The 16,430-nt window shown below is 39.8% G+C and overlaps 1 protein-coding gene across 1 annotated transcript in view; it reads left to right on the plus strand.

The window, feature by feature from the left end:
- ttyh2l (tweety homolog 2, like) overlaps positions 1–16,430 on the plus strand; it is a 180,863-nt gene that overhangs the window by 129,253 nt on the left and 35,180 nt on the right. Inside the window, exon 6 of the mRNA XM_060901707.1 lies at positions 367–439. Within this exon, the coding sequence (XP_060757690.1) occupies positions 367–439 (73 nt within the window). The remainder of the gene's footprint in view (positions 1–366; positions 440–16,430) is intronic.

The following is a 16,430-nucleotide window of genomic DNA, read 5'->3' on the forward strand; positions in this document are numbered from 1 at the left end:
CATTTGGTGAAAAAGTTTAATTTTGATAGGTGTTATTGTAGGTTTTCAGGATAGATGAGGTGTTTTGCACTGAGTGTGTAGGTTTTTGAATTGTATTCAGTGTTTTGAGGAAATGAGTCCTGTTTGTAAAATTGTGGTTAAGCAATCATAAAAACTGTATATAATGTCAGTGTTTGATTTTTTGTTCTTTGTGTAGCCCTAATACTGATAGTCATTTGTTATGTCTTTATCTGTTTGTATTCCTTGTTCTTATTAGTTTCACTAGGTAAACCTCATAAAATGCTTGCAATGCTTGTCAATATGTCTACATATAGTACATCGTTTCTATAGCCTCTTATCAAGACCCTTTCTCTTTCTGTGTTGCAGGATTATGGTGTTGGGTATACTGACTCTTATACTGAGCTGGACATCACTTGGAGTGGGCACAGCCACTGCAGTGGTGAGTTGTTACTGTGCTTCCTAAGCTGACTAAAACACTACCTGTTACTGTTAGAACACTATCTGTTTAAACACTACATGTTACAGTTAGAACACTACCTGTTAGTTAGAACACTATCTGCTAGAACACTACCTGTTACAGTTAGAACACTATCTGTTAGAACAGTACATGTTAGAACACTACCTATTACAATTAGAACACTACCTGTTAGTTAGAACACTACCTGTTACAGTTCGAACACTGTCTGTTAGAACAGTACATGTTAGTTAGAACAGTACATGTTAGTTAGAACACTACCTATTACAATTAGAACGCTACCTGTTAGTTAGAATACATGTTATTTAGAACACTACCTGTTACAGTTCGAACACTATCTGTTAGAACACCACCTGTTAGTTAGAACACTACCTGTTACAGTTCAAACACTAACTGTTAGAACAGTACATGTTAGTTAGAACAGTACATGTTAGTTAGAACACTACTATTACAATTAGAACACTACATGTTAATTAGAACACTACCTGTTACAGTTAGAACACGTTATTTAGAACACTACCTGTTACAGTTCGAACACTATCTGTTAGAACAGTACGTTAGTTAGTACAGTACATGTTAGTTAGAACACTACCTGTTAATTAGAACACTACCTGTTAATTAGAACACTACCTGTTACAGTTCGAACACTGTCTGTTAGAACAGTACGTTAGTTAGAACAGTACATGTTATTTAGAACACTACTATTACAATTAGAACACTACATGTTAATTAGAACACTACCTGTTACAGTTAGAACACGTTATTTAGAACACTACCTGTTACAGTTCAAACACTATCTGTTAGAACAGTACGTTAGTTAGAACAGTACGTTAGTTAGAACACTACTATTACAATTAGAACACTACATGTTAATTAGAACACTACCTGTTACAGTTAGAACACGTTATTTAGAACACTACCTGTTACAGTTCGAACACTATCTGTTAGAACAGTACGTTAGTTAGAACAGTACGTTAGTTAGAACACTACCTGTTAATTAGAACACTACCTGTTAATTAGAACACTACCTGTTACAGTTCGAACACTGTCTGTTAGAACAGTACGTTAGTTAGAACAGTACATGTTATTTAGAACACTACTATTACAATTAGAACACTACCTGTTAATTAGAACACTACCTGTTACAGTTAGAACACATTATTTAGAACACTACCTGTTACAGTTCGAACACTATCTGTTAGAACACTACCTGTTAGTTAGAACACTACCTGTTACAATTCAAACACTATCTGTTAGAACAGTACGTTAGTTAGAACACTACCTATTACAATTAGAACACTACCTGTTACAGTTCGAACACTATCCGTTAGATAGAACATTACCTGTTACAGTTCACACACTGTCTGTTACAGTTCAAACACTATCTGTTAGAACACTACCTGTTAGTTAGAACACTACCTGTTACAGTTCAAACACTATCTGTTACATTTAGAACACTATATCTATTACAGTTAGAATACGACCTGTTAATTAGAACACTATGGATTACAGTTAGAACACTGCTGATTGGAGTTTAAACATTACCTGTGCAATCACACAGTTGCAGCTGACCAGTTAGAGTTACAGTTACAGTTAGAACACATTATTTAGAACACTACCTGTTACAGTTCAAACACTATCTGTTAGAACAGTACGTTAGTTAGAACAGTACGTTAGTTAGAACACTACCTGTTAATTAGAACACTACCTGTTAATTAGAACACTACCTGTTACAGTTAGAATACATGTTATTTAGAACACTACCTGTTACAGTTAGAATACATGTTATTTAGAACACTACCTGTTACAGTTAGAATACATGTTATTTAGAACACTACCTGTTACAGTTAGAATACATGTTATTTAGAACACTACCTGTTACAGTTCAAACACTATCTGTTAGAACAGTACGTTAGTTAGAACAGTACGTTAGTTAGAACACTACCTGTTAATTAGAACACTACCTGTTACAGTTCGAACACTGTCTGTTAGAACAGTACGTCAGTTAGAACAGTACATGTTATTTAGAACACTACTATTACAATTAGAACACTACCTGTTAATTAGAACACTACCTGTTACAGTTAGAACACATTATTTAGAACACTACCTGTTACAGTTTGAACACTATCTGTTAGAACACTACCTGTTAGTTAGAACACTACCTGTTACAGTTCGAACACTATCTGCTAGAACAGTACGTTAGTTAGAACAGTACATGTTAGTTAGAACACTACCTGTTAATTAGAACACTACCTGTTAATTAGAACACTACCTGTTACAGTTCGAACACTGTCTGTTAGAACAGTACGTTAGTTAGAACAGTACATGTTATTTAGAACACTACTATTACAATTAGAACACTACCTGTTAATTAGAACACTACCTGTTAATTAGAACACTACCTGTTACAGTTAGAACACATTATTTAGAACACTACCTGTTACAGTTCAAACACTATCTGTTAGAACAGTACGTTAGTTAGAATAGTACGTTAGTTAGAACACTACCTATTACAATTAGAACACTACCTGTTAATTAGAACACTACCTGTTACAATTCGAACACTATCCGTTAGATAGAACATTACCTGTTACAGTTCACACACTGTCTGTTACATTTAGAACACTATCTATTACAGTTAGAATGCGACCTGTTAATTAGAACACTATGGATTACAGTTAGAACACTGCTGATTGTAGTTTAAACATTACCTGTGCAATCACACAGTTGCAGCTGACCAAGTCTATTATAGAAAGAACAAAGTGGGTTTTTCTAGGTCATTATTATGGAGAAAGAGGGAGTAAGTTGAGCTTCTTTCTTCAGGAGATTACTGAGGCTCAGCATCTGCGATTCACTTTAGTCTGCGTGTCTCAGTGGTGCAGGCCGCTTACTAAAGCTGATTACAAAGCCCTAGTCCCTGGTCCTTCAGGTGAAACAACCCTCAGGCTTTTTGATGTAAACAGCCCTTCTTTCTGGGTCATTTATGACATAAACAGGTCAAGGTTCTGCTTGCACCTCTGTTCTGTTGTGCTTGTCCTCCCTGTACCCCCCTTCTCCCCCCATCTGTTTATTTCACACACACTTTCTTTTCGACATGCATGTACATACATGCAGTGGCTACACTGTTTGCATTGTGTATTCAGTAGGCATGCCAGCGTCTAAGACTTCTTAGCTATGTGCATGTCAGAGAAGGATTATGCAGAAAAAAGCTTCTTTATCGTCACAGCTGTTTCTTTTCCACACTCTTGTGACTCAGACAACCGAGAGTCCCAAATTATCAGTATAGACCTATATAGTATATAAATATTTAAGGATGCATTGTCGTATTTTGATGGGATCCTTATATCAGCCCGCTGAATATTGGTCGATAACCATTACTGAGCAGCTGTTAACTTCCTCACAAAACATCACAGTAAAACATCACAGACGTGAAGGTGGCATGCTTCCATAACATTTCTGAGCTGTGTTCATATGTATTGTCAACTTTACACATATTCATGGCATGTGTACAGAAATCATCAGTGGATTGACTAGAAAAATATACATCTGATATGGAGCCAGTGTTTCAGGCAAGTGTCAGGTGCAAGCATCTCTAATAGCGTTTATCATTTCTTCACAGAACAAAAGAAAACTGATTGCATTAACCAAAATAAATGCTTTCAGCTAGTAGTTTGCCCTTCAATTTCCCTGTGCTGTTAACCCATGCGGAACGAGCACAGTTGCTCTCCTTCCTGGTTGCTGTGAGGAGCCAGATCTATTTCTCTACAGAAAAACGATTAATGATGTCACTACTCAGACACAAGCCATTGACTCTGTGTCTCTGGGGGGATTGAGTCTTAGCATAGTTGATGAAGGGCAGGATCAGGGGTCGGTCACTCTCAGTAAAGTGTATTGCCCCCCTGCTGCTGGGCTACATTGATTCAGGTCCCGCAGGCCTGACGATCCTTTTCTCCTAATCCATGTAGAATGCAATGTAGAACATAAATGCTATTAGGAATGGGTTTGAATGATGAATCAGTGTCCAACAGCTGACAACTCATTTCGAGAGGTCAGCTAGTGGAGTTCTTTGTCGTTGTTGTTTTCAGAGAAATGGTTAAAAATAATCTGATTATGGTATTTTGATTATATAAAAAAGTATAATTTATATTATATTCATTGTGGAATAAAATGAGAACGTCACACTGAAGAGGCCAATGAAATCAAGTTGTTCAGTATGTTTCCACACCCACATTCCTGAAAAAAAGTTCCTCTTTTTTTGTGTTTACTGAAATTTTTAATTGCTGCCTCTTTGTTGATCTCAGGAGGCTCGTTGGTGTCCTTGCATACTGATGGATTCTGGCTCAGATTTTTGTAGCCAGTTTTCCTTATGGAAATTGAGTTTTTTGTTGTCGTCACTGTATTTCAGAACTGAAAGTTTACCGGTGTTGGATTTTTTATTTTAGTCATGGAGAGTGAATTCGGCCAGTTGCACAGAGTCAAGTATATAACAATGCAATAGATTGCAGGTTTGCGTCACACTACAAACAGTATGTTACACCTGTCAGTAGAATAGCCAATACAATACGAGACAGATTTCAGTATTGATTAATATGATGACAGAAGTGTGTAGGCATAAGTAAATGGTTATTTCAGTCAAATGTTTGATCCTGTGATTAATTTCAGAGGAAACTTATAAGCAATTGTACCTCCATAAGCATATTACATAAACAATATAGACCATTATGATACATACAGGACACTTTTTCCAGGGAATAAAAACATGTATTCGATTCTCTTTGAGCAGGTTTCATTCATTCGGTTTGATAGCATGCAATATTGTTATCATATCGCTTATCCTACATGTATTACGCCACTCTAGCCAGTGGAGAATGAGCGTTGAATATGGTTGACGATATTGCATGGTTGTCAAGACAACATGACATCACAGGTCGGAGCGGATGTGAATATTCAATGAGAAACTTTTCTGCAAAAGCATTTCTTTGTTCGCCGAAAAAGAGAAAGACGCATTGATCACTGTAAAGGCTACCAAAACTTCATTAGATATTCTTCACACATATTTGCAAGAGAACTTACCAAAGGGCATCAAAAAACTGGAAAAGAGAGTGTGTATGTATAATAATAATAACATTAGCTACCTTCTTTTCTTGGTATATCAGATATATTCCATTCGACTCATTCGATATCATGCTAGCTGGATTGAATATATCTGATATATCACTCAACACCAGCCAATATTATTTAATTAATTAAAACTCATTGGTTAGCGATTCTTGGTGTCAAAAGGATGTATTTTGAATAATAGTAATTATTATTTGTAAAACACTATTGCGATCAAAGCAGCTGCAATTTCTGTGTTATGAGCAAATTTCTAGTTATTGTGCATAATCTAGCTCACCTTCTGTGATGATGATAATGATGATTTTGGTGCAGTTAATAAAGAAACATTTGTCTCAGATGGTACTATCTGTCCATCCATTATCCATCACCGGTTATCCTGTGCAGGGTCGCAGGCAAGCTGGAGCTTATCCCAGCTGACTATGGGCGAGAGGCGGGGTACACCCTGGACAAGCAGCCAGGTCATCGCAGGGCTAACACAGAGCCAAACAACCATTTACACTCACATTCACACCTACAGTTAATTTAGAGCCACCAATTAGCCTAACCTACATGCCTTTGGACTGTGGAGGAAACCAGAGCACCAGGAGGAAACCCACACAGACATGGGGAGAACATGCAAACTCTACACAGACAGGCCCCCGTTGGCCACTGGGCTCGAACCCAGAACCTTCTTGCTGTGAGGCGACAGTGCTAACCACTACACCACCGTGCCGCCCGGAGATGGTACTAAACTAGCCTAACAGCTGTTGCGGACTTTCCTCTGACCAATTATACAACCAGTCCTTCAGAAAACCCAAGAGATCAGTTTTGAAAACGTGTACCTTTGTGCATCCAGACAGTGGTGCTTGAAAGTTTGTGAACCCTTTAGAATTTTCTATATTTCTCCATACAGTGGTGCTTGAAAGTTTGTGAACCCCTTAGAATTTTCTATATTTCTGCATAACTATGACCTAAAACATCATCAGATTTTCACACAAGTCCTTAAAGTTGATAAAGAGAACCCAGTTAAACAAATGAGACAAAAATATTATACTTGGTCATTTATTTATTGAGGAAAATGATCCAATATTACATATCTGTGAGTGGCAAAAGTATTTGAACCTTTGCTTTCAGTATCTGGTGTGACCCCCTTGTGCAGCAATAACTGCAACTAAACGTTTCCGGTAACTGTTGATCAGTCCTGCACACCAGCTTGGAAGAATTTTAGCCCATTCCTCTGTACAGAACAGCTTCAGCTCTGGGATGTTGGTGGGTTTCCTCACATGAACTGCTCGCTTCAGGTCCTTCCACAACATTTTGATTGGATTAAGGTCAGGACTTTGACTTGGCCATTCCAAAACATTAACTTTATTCTTCTTTAACCATTCTTTGGTAGAACGACTTGTGTGCTTAGGGTCGTTGTCTTGCTGCATGACCCACCTTCTCTTGAGATTCAGTTCATGAACAGATGTCCTGACATTTCCCTTTAGAATTGGCTGGTATAATTCAGAATTCACTGTTCCATCAATGATGGCAAGCCGTCCTGGCCCAGATGTAGCAAAACAGGCCCAAACCATGATACTACCACCACCATGTTTCACAGACGGGATAAGGTTCTTACGCTGGAATGCAGTGTTTTCCTTTCTCCAAACATAGCGCTTCATTTAAACCAAAAAGTTCTATTTTGGTCCTATCCATCCACAAAACATTTTTCCAGTAGCCTTCTGGCTTGTCCACATGATCTTTAGCAAACTGCAGACGAGCAGCAATGTTGTTTTTGGAGAGCAGTGGCTTTCTCCTTGCAACCCTGCCATGCACACCATTTGTTGTTCAGTGTTCTCCTGATGGTGGACTCATGAACATTAACATTAGCCATTGTGAGAGTGGCCTTCAGTTGCTTAGAAGTTACCCTGGTTTCCTTTGTGACCTCACCGGCTATTACACGCCTTGCTCTTGATGTGATCTTTGTTGGTCGACCACTCCTGGGGAGGGTAACAATGGTCTTGAATTTCCTCCATTTGTACACAAGCTGTCTGACTGTGGATTGGTGGTGTCCAAACTCTTTAGAGATGGTTTTGTAATCTTTTCCAGCCTGATGAGCATCAACAATGCTTTTTCTGAGGTCCTCAGAAATCTCCTTTGTTCATGCCATGATACACTTCCACAAACATGTGTTGTGAAGATCAGACTTTGATAGATCCCTGTTCTTTAAATAAAACAGGGTGCCCACTCACACCTGATCATCATCCCATTAATTGAAAACACATGACTCTAATTTCACCTTCAAATTAACTGCTAATCCTAGAGGTTCACATACTTTTGCCACTCACAGATATGTAATATTGGATCATTTTCCTCAATAAATAAATGACCAAGTATAATATTTTTGTCTCATTTGTTTAACTGGGTTCTCTTTATCTACTTTTAGGACTTGTGTGAAAATCTGATGATGTTTTAGGTCATATTTATGCAGAAATATAGAAAATTCTAAAGGGTTCACAAACTTTCAAGCACCACTGTAAATGCTGCACTCTTAGATTGAAATCTTTCTAAATATTTCTACTGAAGAGCAGCAACAAATTCTGCTGCAGCTGTGCTTTAAGTCAATTAGAGAAAATAACAGGTCTCCTCCATATTTCATTTGCAAGAAGATGAATATGATGAAGCGCTGTAATTGCAGTGTCTTTCAGCTGCTACACTTGTGCAAATGAGTGTGGAGGAGGCAGAAGAATTTTTTAAATTTGATTCAAAAAAAGAAGTGGTTTGTTTCTGATTTCAGTTAAGGCCAAAGCAAAGATGTTCTGAATATTCTGAATGGCAAACTTTAAATGAATTCATTGATAAACAGGACAATAATTACCTGAATAAAAATGAAACTGTGAATGTAGACAAAAACATTGTGCACACATAAGTGGTTCATTTTTATTCAACAGATGTTAATGTTATGTATGGCTCTTTTATACTCTCCCCCCCCCAAAAAAAAAAAAAAAGAAAGAAAATGAAAAAAAGGATACACACAAGCATGTGTGTGAATATTCTTATTAGGGCTGAGCACCAGAGGTGTAAGGACCCTGTTGGAGCCGTAAGGGTTATTATTATTTTTTCTTCAAGACGTGACCATTTCAGAAGATGGTTCCCATGGGCAAAAACTCATGAAATTTGGCACACTCATCATTACTTGTGACCGTTATTTAGGGACAGAGCTTTGGCCCTGGGTGTGGCCCAGTGACTCTAAAGTGTCACCATTTGTAATTGAGTCTTGTGCCCGGCGTATAGTTTCATGTATGTGCACCAAATTTGGTACACATTTGGGTCTCTCGAACACGAACCCATTTGTACATTGCTTTAACCACAACCAACAGGAAGTAAGTTATTTTGGATTTTGTGCATACTCCTCCTCGACGGTCCATTGGAAATTACAAAGGGATTTTTGATATCTTGCAAGGTGTTGAAATGGTGACCTGATTAATTTATATGTCTTGCCTGGCAAACAGGAAGTGCCTCATAAATTCTCCATGCATTGCTTGATATGCCTCAAACTTCAAAGGTTATTGCTTATGATGGCTATGATGATATCTACATACCCAGAGTGACACCTTGATATGGCGCCACCAGTTGGTGAAAAGAGTGGATGTAGACAAAAACACTCATCTCAGCTATATAAACTTAATATCTTCATGCCACGATGTAATGTTCTTAATATTATAAAGACACATCAAAAGAGATACACAAGTTAATCAAAAGAATTTTAATTTTGAACTGGTTCGCCATTTTGACAACGCACATCTAGACAGCAGGAAAACAATAGGAGTGACGTCATCGGAGTGAAATATCGGAAATTATTATACATACAGGCCACTTTTTCCTTGGAATAAAAACATGTATTTTGTTCGCTTCTAGTGGGTTTATTGATAGCATGTTATCATATCGCTTATCCTACATGAATTACGCCACTCTCTCCAATGGAGAACGAGCGTGCAATATTGTTACAATATTGCACGTTGTCAAGACAACACAACGTCACATGTCAGAGCTCATGCAACTATCCAGTGACAACTTTTCTGCTGCGCATGCGCACAATCATTTCTTTGTCCGCCGGGAAAGAAAAGACGAGGCTAATCCAGTGCTACTGCTAGGATTGAGCGCTAAATAAATATACTGAAACTGAAGATGCGCTGAACACCCGAAAGGCTACCAGAACTTCATGATATATTCTTCATATATATTTACAAGAGAAAAACATACCAACGGACATCGAAAAATTGGAAAAGAGATGTGTCGGAGATGTAAAAGTTCCACACTAGCGAGCAACTGTGAAAATTTGAAAACAAACATGGCCACAAGGTTTGCTTTGTTAAAAGCGGAAGATTTTGAGAGAATTTTGGCTGCCAGGTCGCTCCATTGTGTGTAGCTGTCAATGTTGATTTTAAATGTAACTTAGTAAATTACACAGTGAAAATAATAATATTCCATGTCCCAACAGCTAGCCGCTGTGTCCGGGGATCAGGTCGTCGAGGCCCCTGCCTTCGACTGCCACCCAATCCACACTGCACCAGTCCCCTACTGCTACCTCTGTGGGTGGTGAACCCACAGGAGGTCGGACCCACGTCACCTCTTCGGTCTAAGCCCAGCCGGGCCCCATGGGCAAAGGCCTGGCCACCAAGCGCTCGCATACGAGCCCCAACCCCAGGCCTGGCTCCAGGGTGGGGCCCCGGCTGCGCCATACCGGGCGACGTCACGGTCCTCGATGGTTTCTCCGTAAGGGTTTTGGTTAACTGCTCTTGGTCTGGCCTGTCACCTAGGACCTGTCTGCCTTGGGAAACCATGACAGGGGCATAATGCCCCCGACAACATAGCTCCTAGGATCATTCAAGTACACAAACCCCTCCACCACAATAAGGTGGCAGTTCTAGGAGCGTGAGATCGACAGGCGGATTGGTGCAGCCTCTGCAGTGATGCGGTCGCTTTACCGGTCCGTCGTGGTGAAGGAGCTGAGCCAAAAGGCGAAGCTCTCAATTTACCGGTCGATTTACGTTCCGACTCTCACCTATGGTCATGAGCTTTAGGTAATGACCGAAAGAACAAGATCGCGGATACAAGCGGCCGAAATGAGTTTCCTTCGCAGGGTGGCTGGGCGCTCCCTTAGAGATAGGGTGAGAAGCACAGTCACTCGGGAGGAGCTCGGAGTAGAGCCGCTGCTCCTCCACATCAAGAGGAATCAGCTGAGGTGGCTCAGGCATCTTTTTCGGATGCCTCCTGGACGCCTCCCTGGGGAGGTGTTCCAGGCATGTCCCCCCGGGGGGAGGTCCCGGGGAAGACCCAGGACACGCTGGAGGGACTATGTCTCTCGGCTGGCCTGGGAACACCTTGGTGTTCTTCCCGAGGAGCTGGCCGAGGTGTCTGGGGAAAGGGAAGATTGGGCTTCCATGCTTAGACTGCTGCCTCCGTGACCCGGTCCCGGATAAAGCGGAAGAAGACGAGACGAGAAATAATAATAATAATAATAATAATAATAATATTTGGCTTGACTGCACTAGCGTTGGCCTTTGCTAACACTGCACCGGCTGGAAGGTAACTGCACTGCCGCACTAACAGCACTGAGTCACGGGTAAGCTAGCGTTGGCCTTCGCTAACGCTATGCCAGCTGAAAGGTAATGGGACTGCCACGCTAACAGCACTGAGTTGCAGGTAAGCTAGCGTTGGCCTTTGAGAATGCTGATATGAAGAGAGTGTGTATGTTTTATAATAATAATAATATTGGCTGGCTTTTTTTCGTGGTCTATCAGATATATTCCATTCAGCTAGCGTGATACTGAACTCGTCTTCAACTCATTCAATATCATGCTAGCTGAATGGAATATATCTGATACACCATGATAAAAAGCCAGCCAATATTATTTAATTATGATACATGCAGGACACTTTTCAATGGAATAAAAACGTGTTCTATTCCCTTCTAGTGGGTTTCATTCATTTGGTTTGATAGCATGCAATATTGTTAGCATATCACTTATCCTACATGTATTACATCACTCTACTCAATGGAGAATGAGTGTTGAATATGGTTTACAATATTACATGGTTGTCAAGACAACATGACGTCACATGTCGGAGCTGATGCAAATATTCAGTGAGAAAGTTTTCTGTTGCACATGCGCAGAAGTATTTCTTTGTTCTTCAGGAAAGAGAAAGACTAGGCTAATCCAGTGCTAGGATTAGTTATGCTATGTTTAAGCACGAAATAAATAAACTGAAAACTGAAACTAAAGACGTATTGAACACCCTAAAGGCTACCAAAACTTCAGTAGATATTCTTCATGCATATTTACAAGCAGTGGCAAATCGTTAGAGCTGGGACTTCAGCTCAGCCAAAACTTAGCCAGACAAACCAAAAAAGCAACAGGGCAAAGGATTTTGCAAGGGATTAGCAGCAGGCTGTCAGGTAGCTCTGTCGTGTGTAGTTGTCGATGTTGATTTTAAAAGTAACTAAGTAAATTACACAGGGAAGTGAATGCTTAAGTATGAGTGAAAAATACTGTGGTGAGCGTGTGTGGAAGAAGAGTCTGGAGACAAATCTTAGTTTCTTGGTCGTTAGTCTGTGCTACTTGCTCTCGATAGCACCGGCTTGACTACTTAATTCACATTCGCTAACACTACTGATGAACGCTACACTGGCTGGAAGGTGACGTCACTGTTGCGCTGACTCGCGGTTAAGCTTGCGTTGGTCTTCGAGAAGGCCGAGGGCAATACATTTTTGATCCCTCACACAATAAATCAAAATCTGATTTGTTTAATTCATCTGTCACTTCCTACATTAACATACACTGCCATGGCCTTCTGTCCCGGCAATGAAGTCCTAACTAATGAGTGCGCCAGCTCTAAACTCTTCTCTGCCTTGAGACAACAAACAAAAAAATCTCATTGGATAACTCGATTTTAATGTTTTCAGGACAGTAACCCTTTCATTTCTGAAGCAAATTTGATAGAAAATGAGGCCAAATTAAAATTCCATTCATCCATTACCACTTATCCTGTGCAGGGTTGCAGGCAAGCTGGAGTCTGTCACAGCTGACTATGGGTGAGAGGCGGGGTACACCCTGGACAAGTCGCTAGATCATCGCAGGGCTGACACACAGAGACAAACAGGCATTCACACTCACGGATCATTTAGAGCCACCAATTAGCTTAACCTGCATGTCTTTGGACTGTGGGGGAAACCGGAGCACCCAGAGGAAACCCACACAGACATTGGGAGAGCATGCAAACTCCACACAGAAAGGCCCCCTTCGGCCACTGGGCTCGAACCCAGAACCTTCTTGCTGTGAGGCGACAGTGCTAACCACTACACCACCATGCCACCCCAAGCTAGAATTAGAGGAGAATAATTATCATGAAATTATGAAAGAATGAAAGCAATTAAATATAACATTTGAAATGCTGATAGGTTTGGGCCTTCTCTGAAGGCCTAGAAGGCTCTGACGGCTCCCCTCTGTTTACAAGAGAAAAACATACCAACGGACATCGAAAAACTGGAAAAGGGAGTGTGTATATATCATAATAATATTGGCTGCCTTTTTTTTGTGGTCTATCAGACATATTCCATTCACCAAGCATGAAACTGAACTCGTCTTTGACTCCTTCAGTATCAAGCTAGCTGAATGGAATATATTTGCTGTTGTCATGCCTGGAAGATAAACTTCATATCTTCAAGCCAATGTGTGATTTTCTTTTTATTATATAGACACCTTCACAAAAAAAAGTACCCAAATTTATCAAAACAATTAATCGATTGCCTCACGAGTGACATAGGTCACAGTTTTGAATCTCCATGTCCCGGATGTAGCTCATATGAAAAACACGCATTGTGTATTTCCCAGTAAAACACTCATGTCTATATAATATAAGTGGTTATGGTACTATTGTAGGCTACATGAACAGATGAAGTATAAAGATCAGGTGTCAGTGAATGCAGCCATTGAGGGTAATAAGATTGATAGATTAAAAGGTTTTCCTTTTTCTTGCAGTTTTATTTAGAATCATGAAATGGTAAGAAAATGTATATAATACTGTTGCCACTTTTATAAACAAGGGCACAGCGGGGAGTTGAACCCCACTCCAGACAAGGGTCGCCATTTTGGTTTATGTTATTAGAGCCCATTCGCAATGTTGTTAATTCACTGACGTCAGGAGGCATTTTGCATGTTTCCTAAAAAGCAAACTCTTTTAATTATCGTGTTGTGTTAATTTTAATTGTCTGGTGATCACACCAGAGGTGTGAGGGCCTGTCATCACTGCTTGTGGCTATATTTAGTGTTTGTTCCTGATTTAACAAAAGTACATTTTGGCTAATGTTACGACCATCTGTCATAATGCTGCCTGGTGTTGTATGTTGGCTTAGGTTTCTATCTCTTTCTTTTTTGGAACAGCATGTGGATCATTATCCCCCACCCAAACAAAGTTTGGTGGGGGAGATAGAAACGGGTTCCGTCTGTCTGGTCACGTTTTTTTTCCAGGCCGTATCTTTAAAACTACTGAAGATATCTTCATGAAATGTTGTATATATATCAAGCAACATGTGAACTGGTGCCTTTTGCTATGTTGGATTTTTGAAAAAAAAGTATTTTTCAAATTTTTACATAAAAAATAGATTTTGACTTAGTTTCTGAGAGCAATGTTCATTTCTGGAGCATATATCCAAAATTATTCATGATACGGATTTGAAACTTGGTATACATGTTAACAAGGTGATGTAGATGTGCCTTTTCACACTAAGAAATTCAAGAAATTTAAATTTTTCATGTTTCCATGGAAACACTTTCAGACTTAGTCTCTCAGGTTAGTCTTAGGGGCAGGTTTTGTTACCGGAGCAGAACTTGAAAATTGTGAGTGGTATGGTCTTGAAAGCTGCTATATGTGTTGATTAAGTAATGTATATGTGTGTTTTGATATGAAGAAATGTGAGAAATTGTAATTTTTAGCTCACCTGGATCAAAGGTCCGGTGGGTTTATGCCATGGGCTGCTGAGGTCAGTGTAAAGAGGTAGGGTTGGTTTCCTGCAGCAGAACTTGAAAAATGTGACAAATAATATCTTGAAACTTGGCATATACCGGTAGTTGGTATACAGTTAGGTCCATATATATTTGGACACTTACACAAATTTCGTTTTTTTACCTGTTTACTGAAACATATTCAAGTTATAGTTATATAATGGACATGGACATAAAGTTCAGACTTTCAGCTTTCATTTGAGGGTATCCACATTAAAACTGGATGAAGGGTTTAGGAGTTTCAGCTCCTTAACATGTGCCACCCTGTTTTTAAAGGGACCAAAAGTAATTGGACAATTGACTCCAAGGCTATTTCATGGGCAGGTGTGGGAAATTCCTTCGTTATGTCATTCTCAATTAAGCAGATTAAAGGCCTGGAGTTGATTTGAGGTGTGGTGCTTGCATTTGGAAGATTTTGCTGTGAAGAAAATATGCGGTCAAAGGAGCTCTCCATGCAGGTGAAACAAGCCATCCTTAAGCTGCAAAAAAACCCATCTGAGAAATTGCTGCAATATTAGGAGTGGCAAAATCTACAGTTTGGTACATCCTGAGAAAGAAAGAAAGCACTGGTGAACTCATCAATGCAAAAAGACCTGGACACCCACAGAAGACAACAGTGGTGGATGATCACAGAATAATTTCCATGGTGAAGAGAAACCCCTTCACAACAGCCAACCAAGTGAACAACACTCTCCAGGAGGTAGGCGTATCAATATCCAAATCTACCATAAAGAGAAGACTGCATGAAAGTAAATACAGAGGGTTCACTGCACAGTGCAAGCCACTCATAAGCCTCAAGAATAAAAAGGCTAGATTGGACTTTGCTAAAAAAGCATCTAAAAAAGCCAGCACAGTTCTGGAAGAACATTCTTTGGACAGATGAAACCAAGATCAACCTCTACCAGAACGATGGCAAGAAAAAATATGGCGAAGGCATGGTACAGCTCATGATCCAAAGCATACCACATCATCTGTAAAACACGGCGGAGGCAGTGTGATGGCTTGGGCATGCATGGCTGCTAGTGGCACTGGGTTACTAGTGTTTATTGATAATGTGACACAGGACAGAAGCAGCCAGATGAATTCTGAGGTATTCAGAGACATACTGTGTGCTCAAATCCAACCAAATGCAGCCAAACTGATTGGTCTGCGTTTCATGATACTGATGGACAATAACCCAAAACATAAAGCCAAAGCAACCCAGGAGTTTATTAAAGCAAAGAAGTGGACTATTCTTGAATGGCCAAGTAAGTCACCTGATCTCAACCCAATTGAGCATGCATTTCACTTGTTAAAGACTAAACTTCAGACAGAAAGGCCCACAAACAAACAGCAACTGAAAACCGCTGCAGTAAAGGCCTGGCAGAGCATTAAAAAGGAGGAAACACAGCGTCTGGTGATGTCCATGAGTTCAAGACTTCAGGCAGTCATTGCCAACAAAGGGTTTTCAACCAAGTATTAGAAATGAACATTTTATTTACAATTATTTAATTTGTCCAATTACTTTTGAGCCCCTGAAATGAAGGGATTGTGTTTAAAAAATGCTTTAGTTCCTCACATTTTTATGCAATAATTTTGTTCAACCCACTGAATTAAAGCTGAAAGTCTGAACTTCAACTGCATCTGAATTGTTTTGTTCAAAATCCATTGTGGTAATGTACAGAACCAAAATTAGAAAAATGTTGTCTCTGTCCAAATATTTATGGACCTAACTTTATAGGGCGGGGGATATAGATGGCTCTGTCTTCTTGTTGTAGTTGGTTGCACATGGGAACCCTACAACCTGACAAGACCAAACTGACTCTCTT

This window comes from Neoarius graeffei, chromosome 20 (genome assembly GCF_027579695.1).
Source record: "Neoarius graeffei isolate fNeoGra1 chromosome 20, fNeoGra1.pri, whole genome shotgun sequence".
Classification (NCBI taxonomy): Eukaryota; Metazoa; Chordata; class Actinopteri; order Siluriformes; family Ariidae; genus Neoarius; species Neoarius graeffei.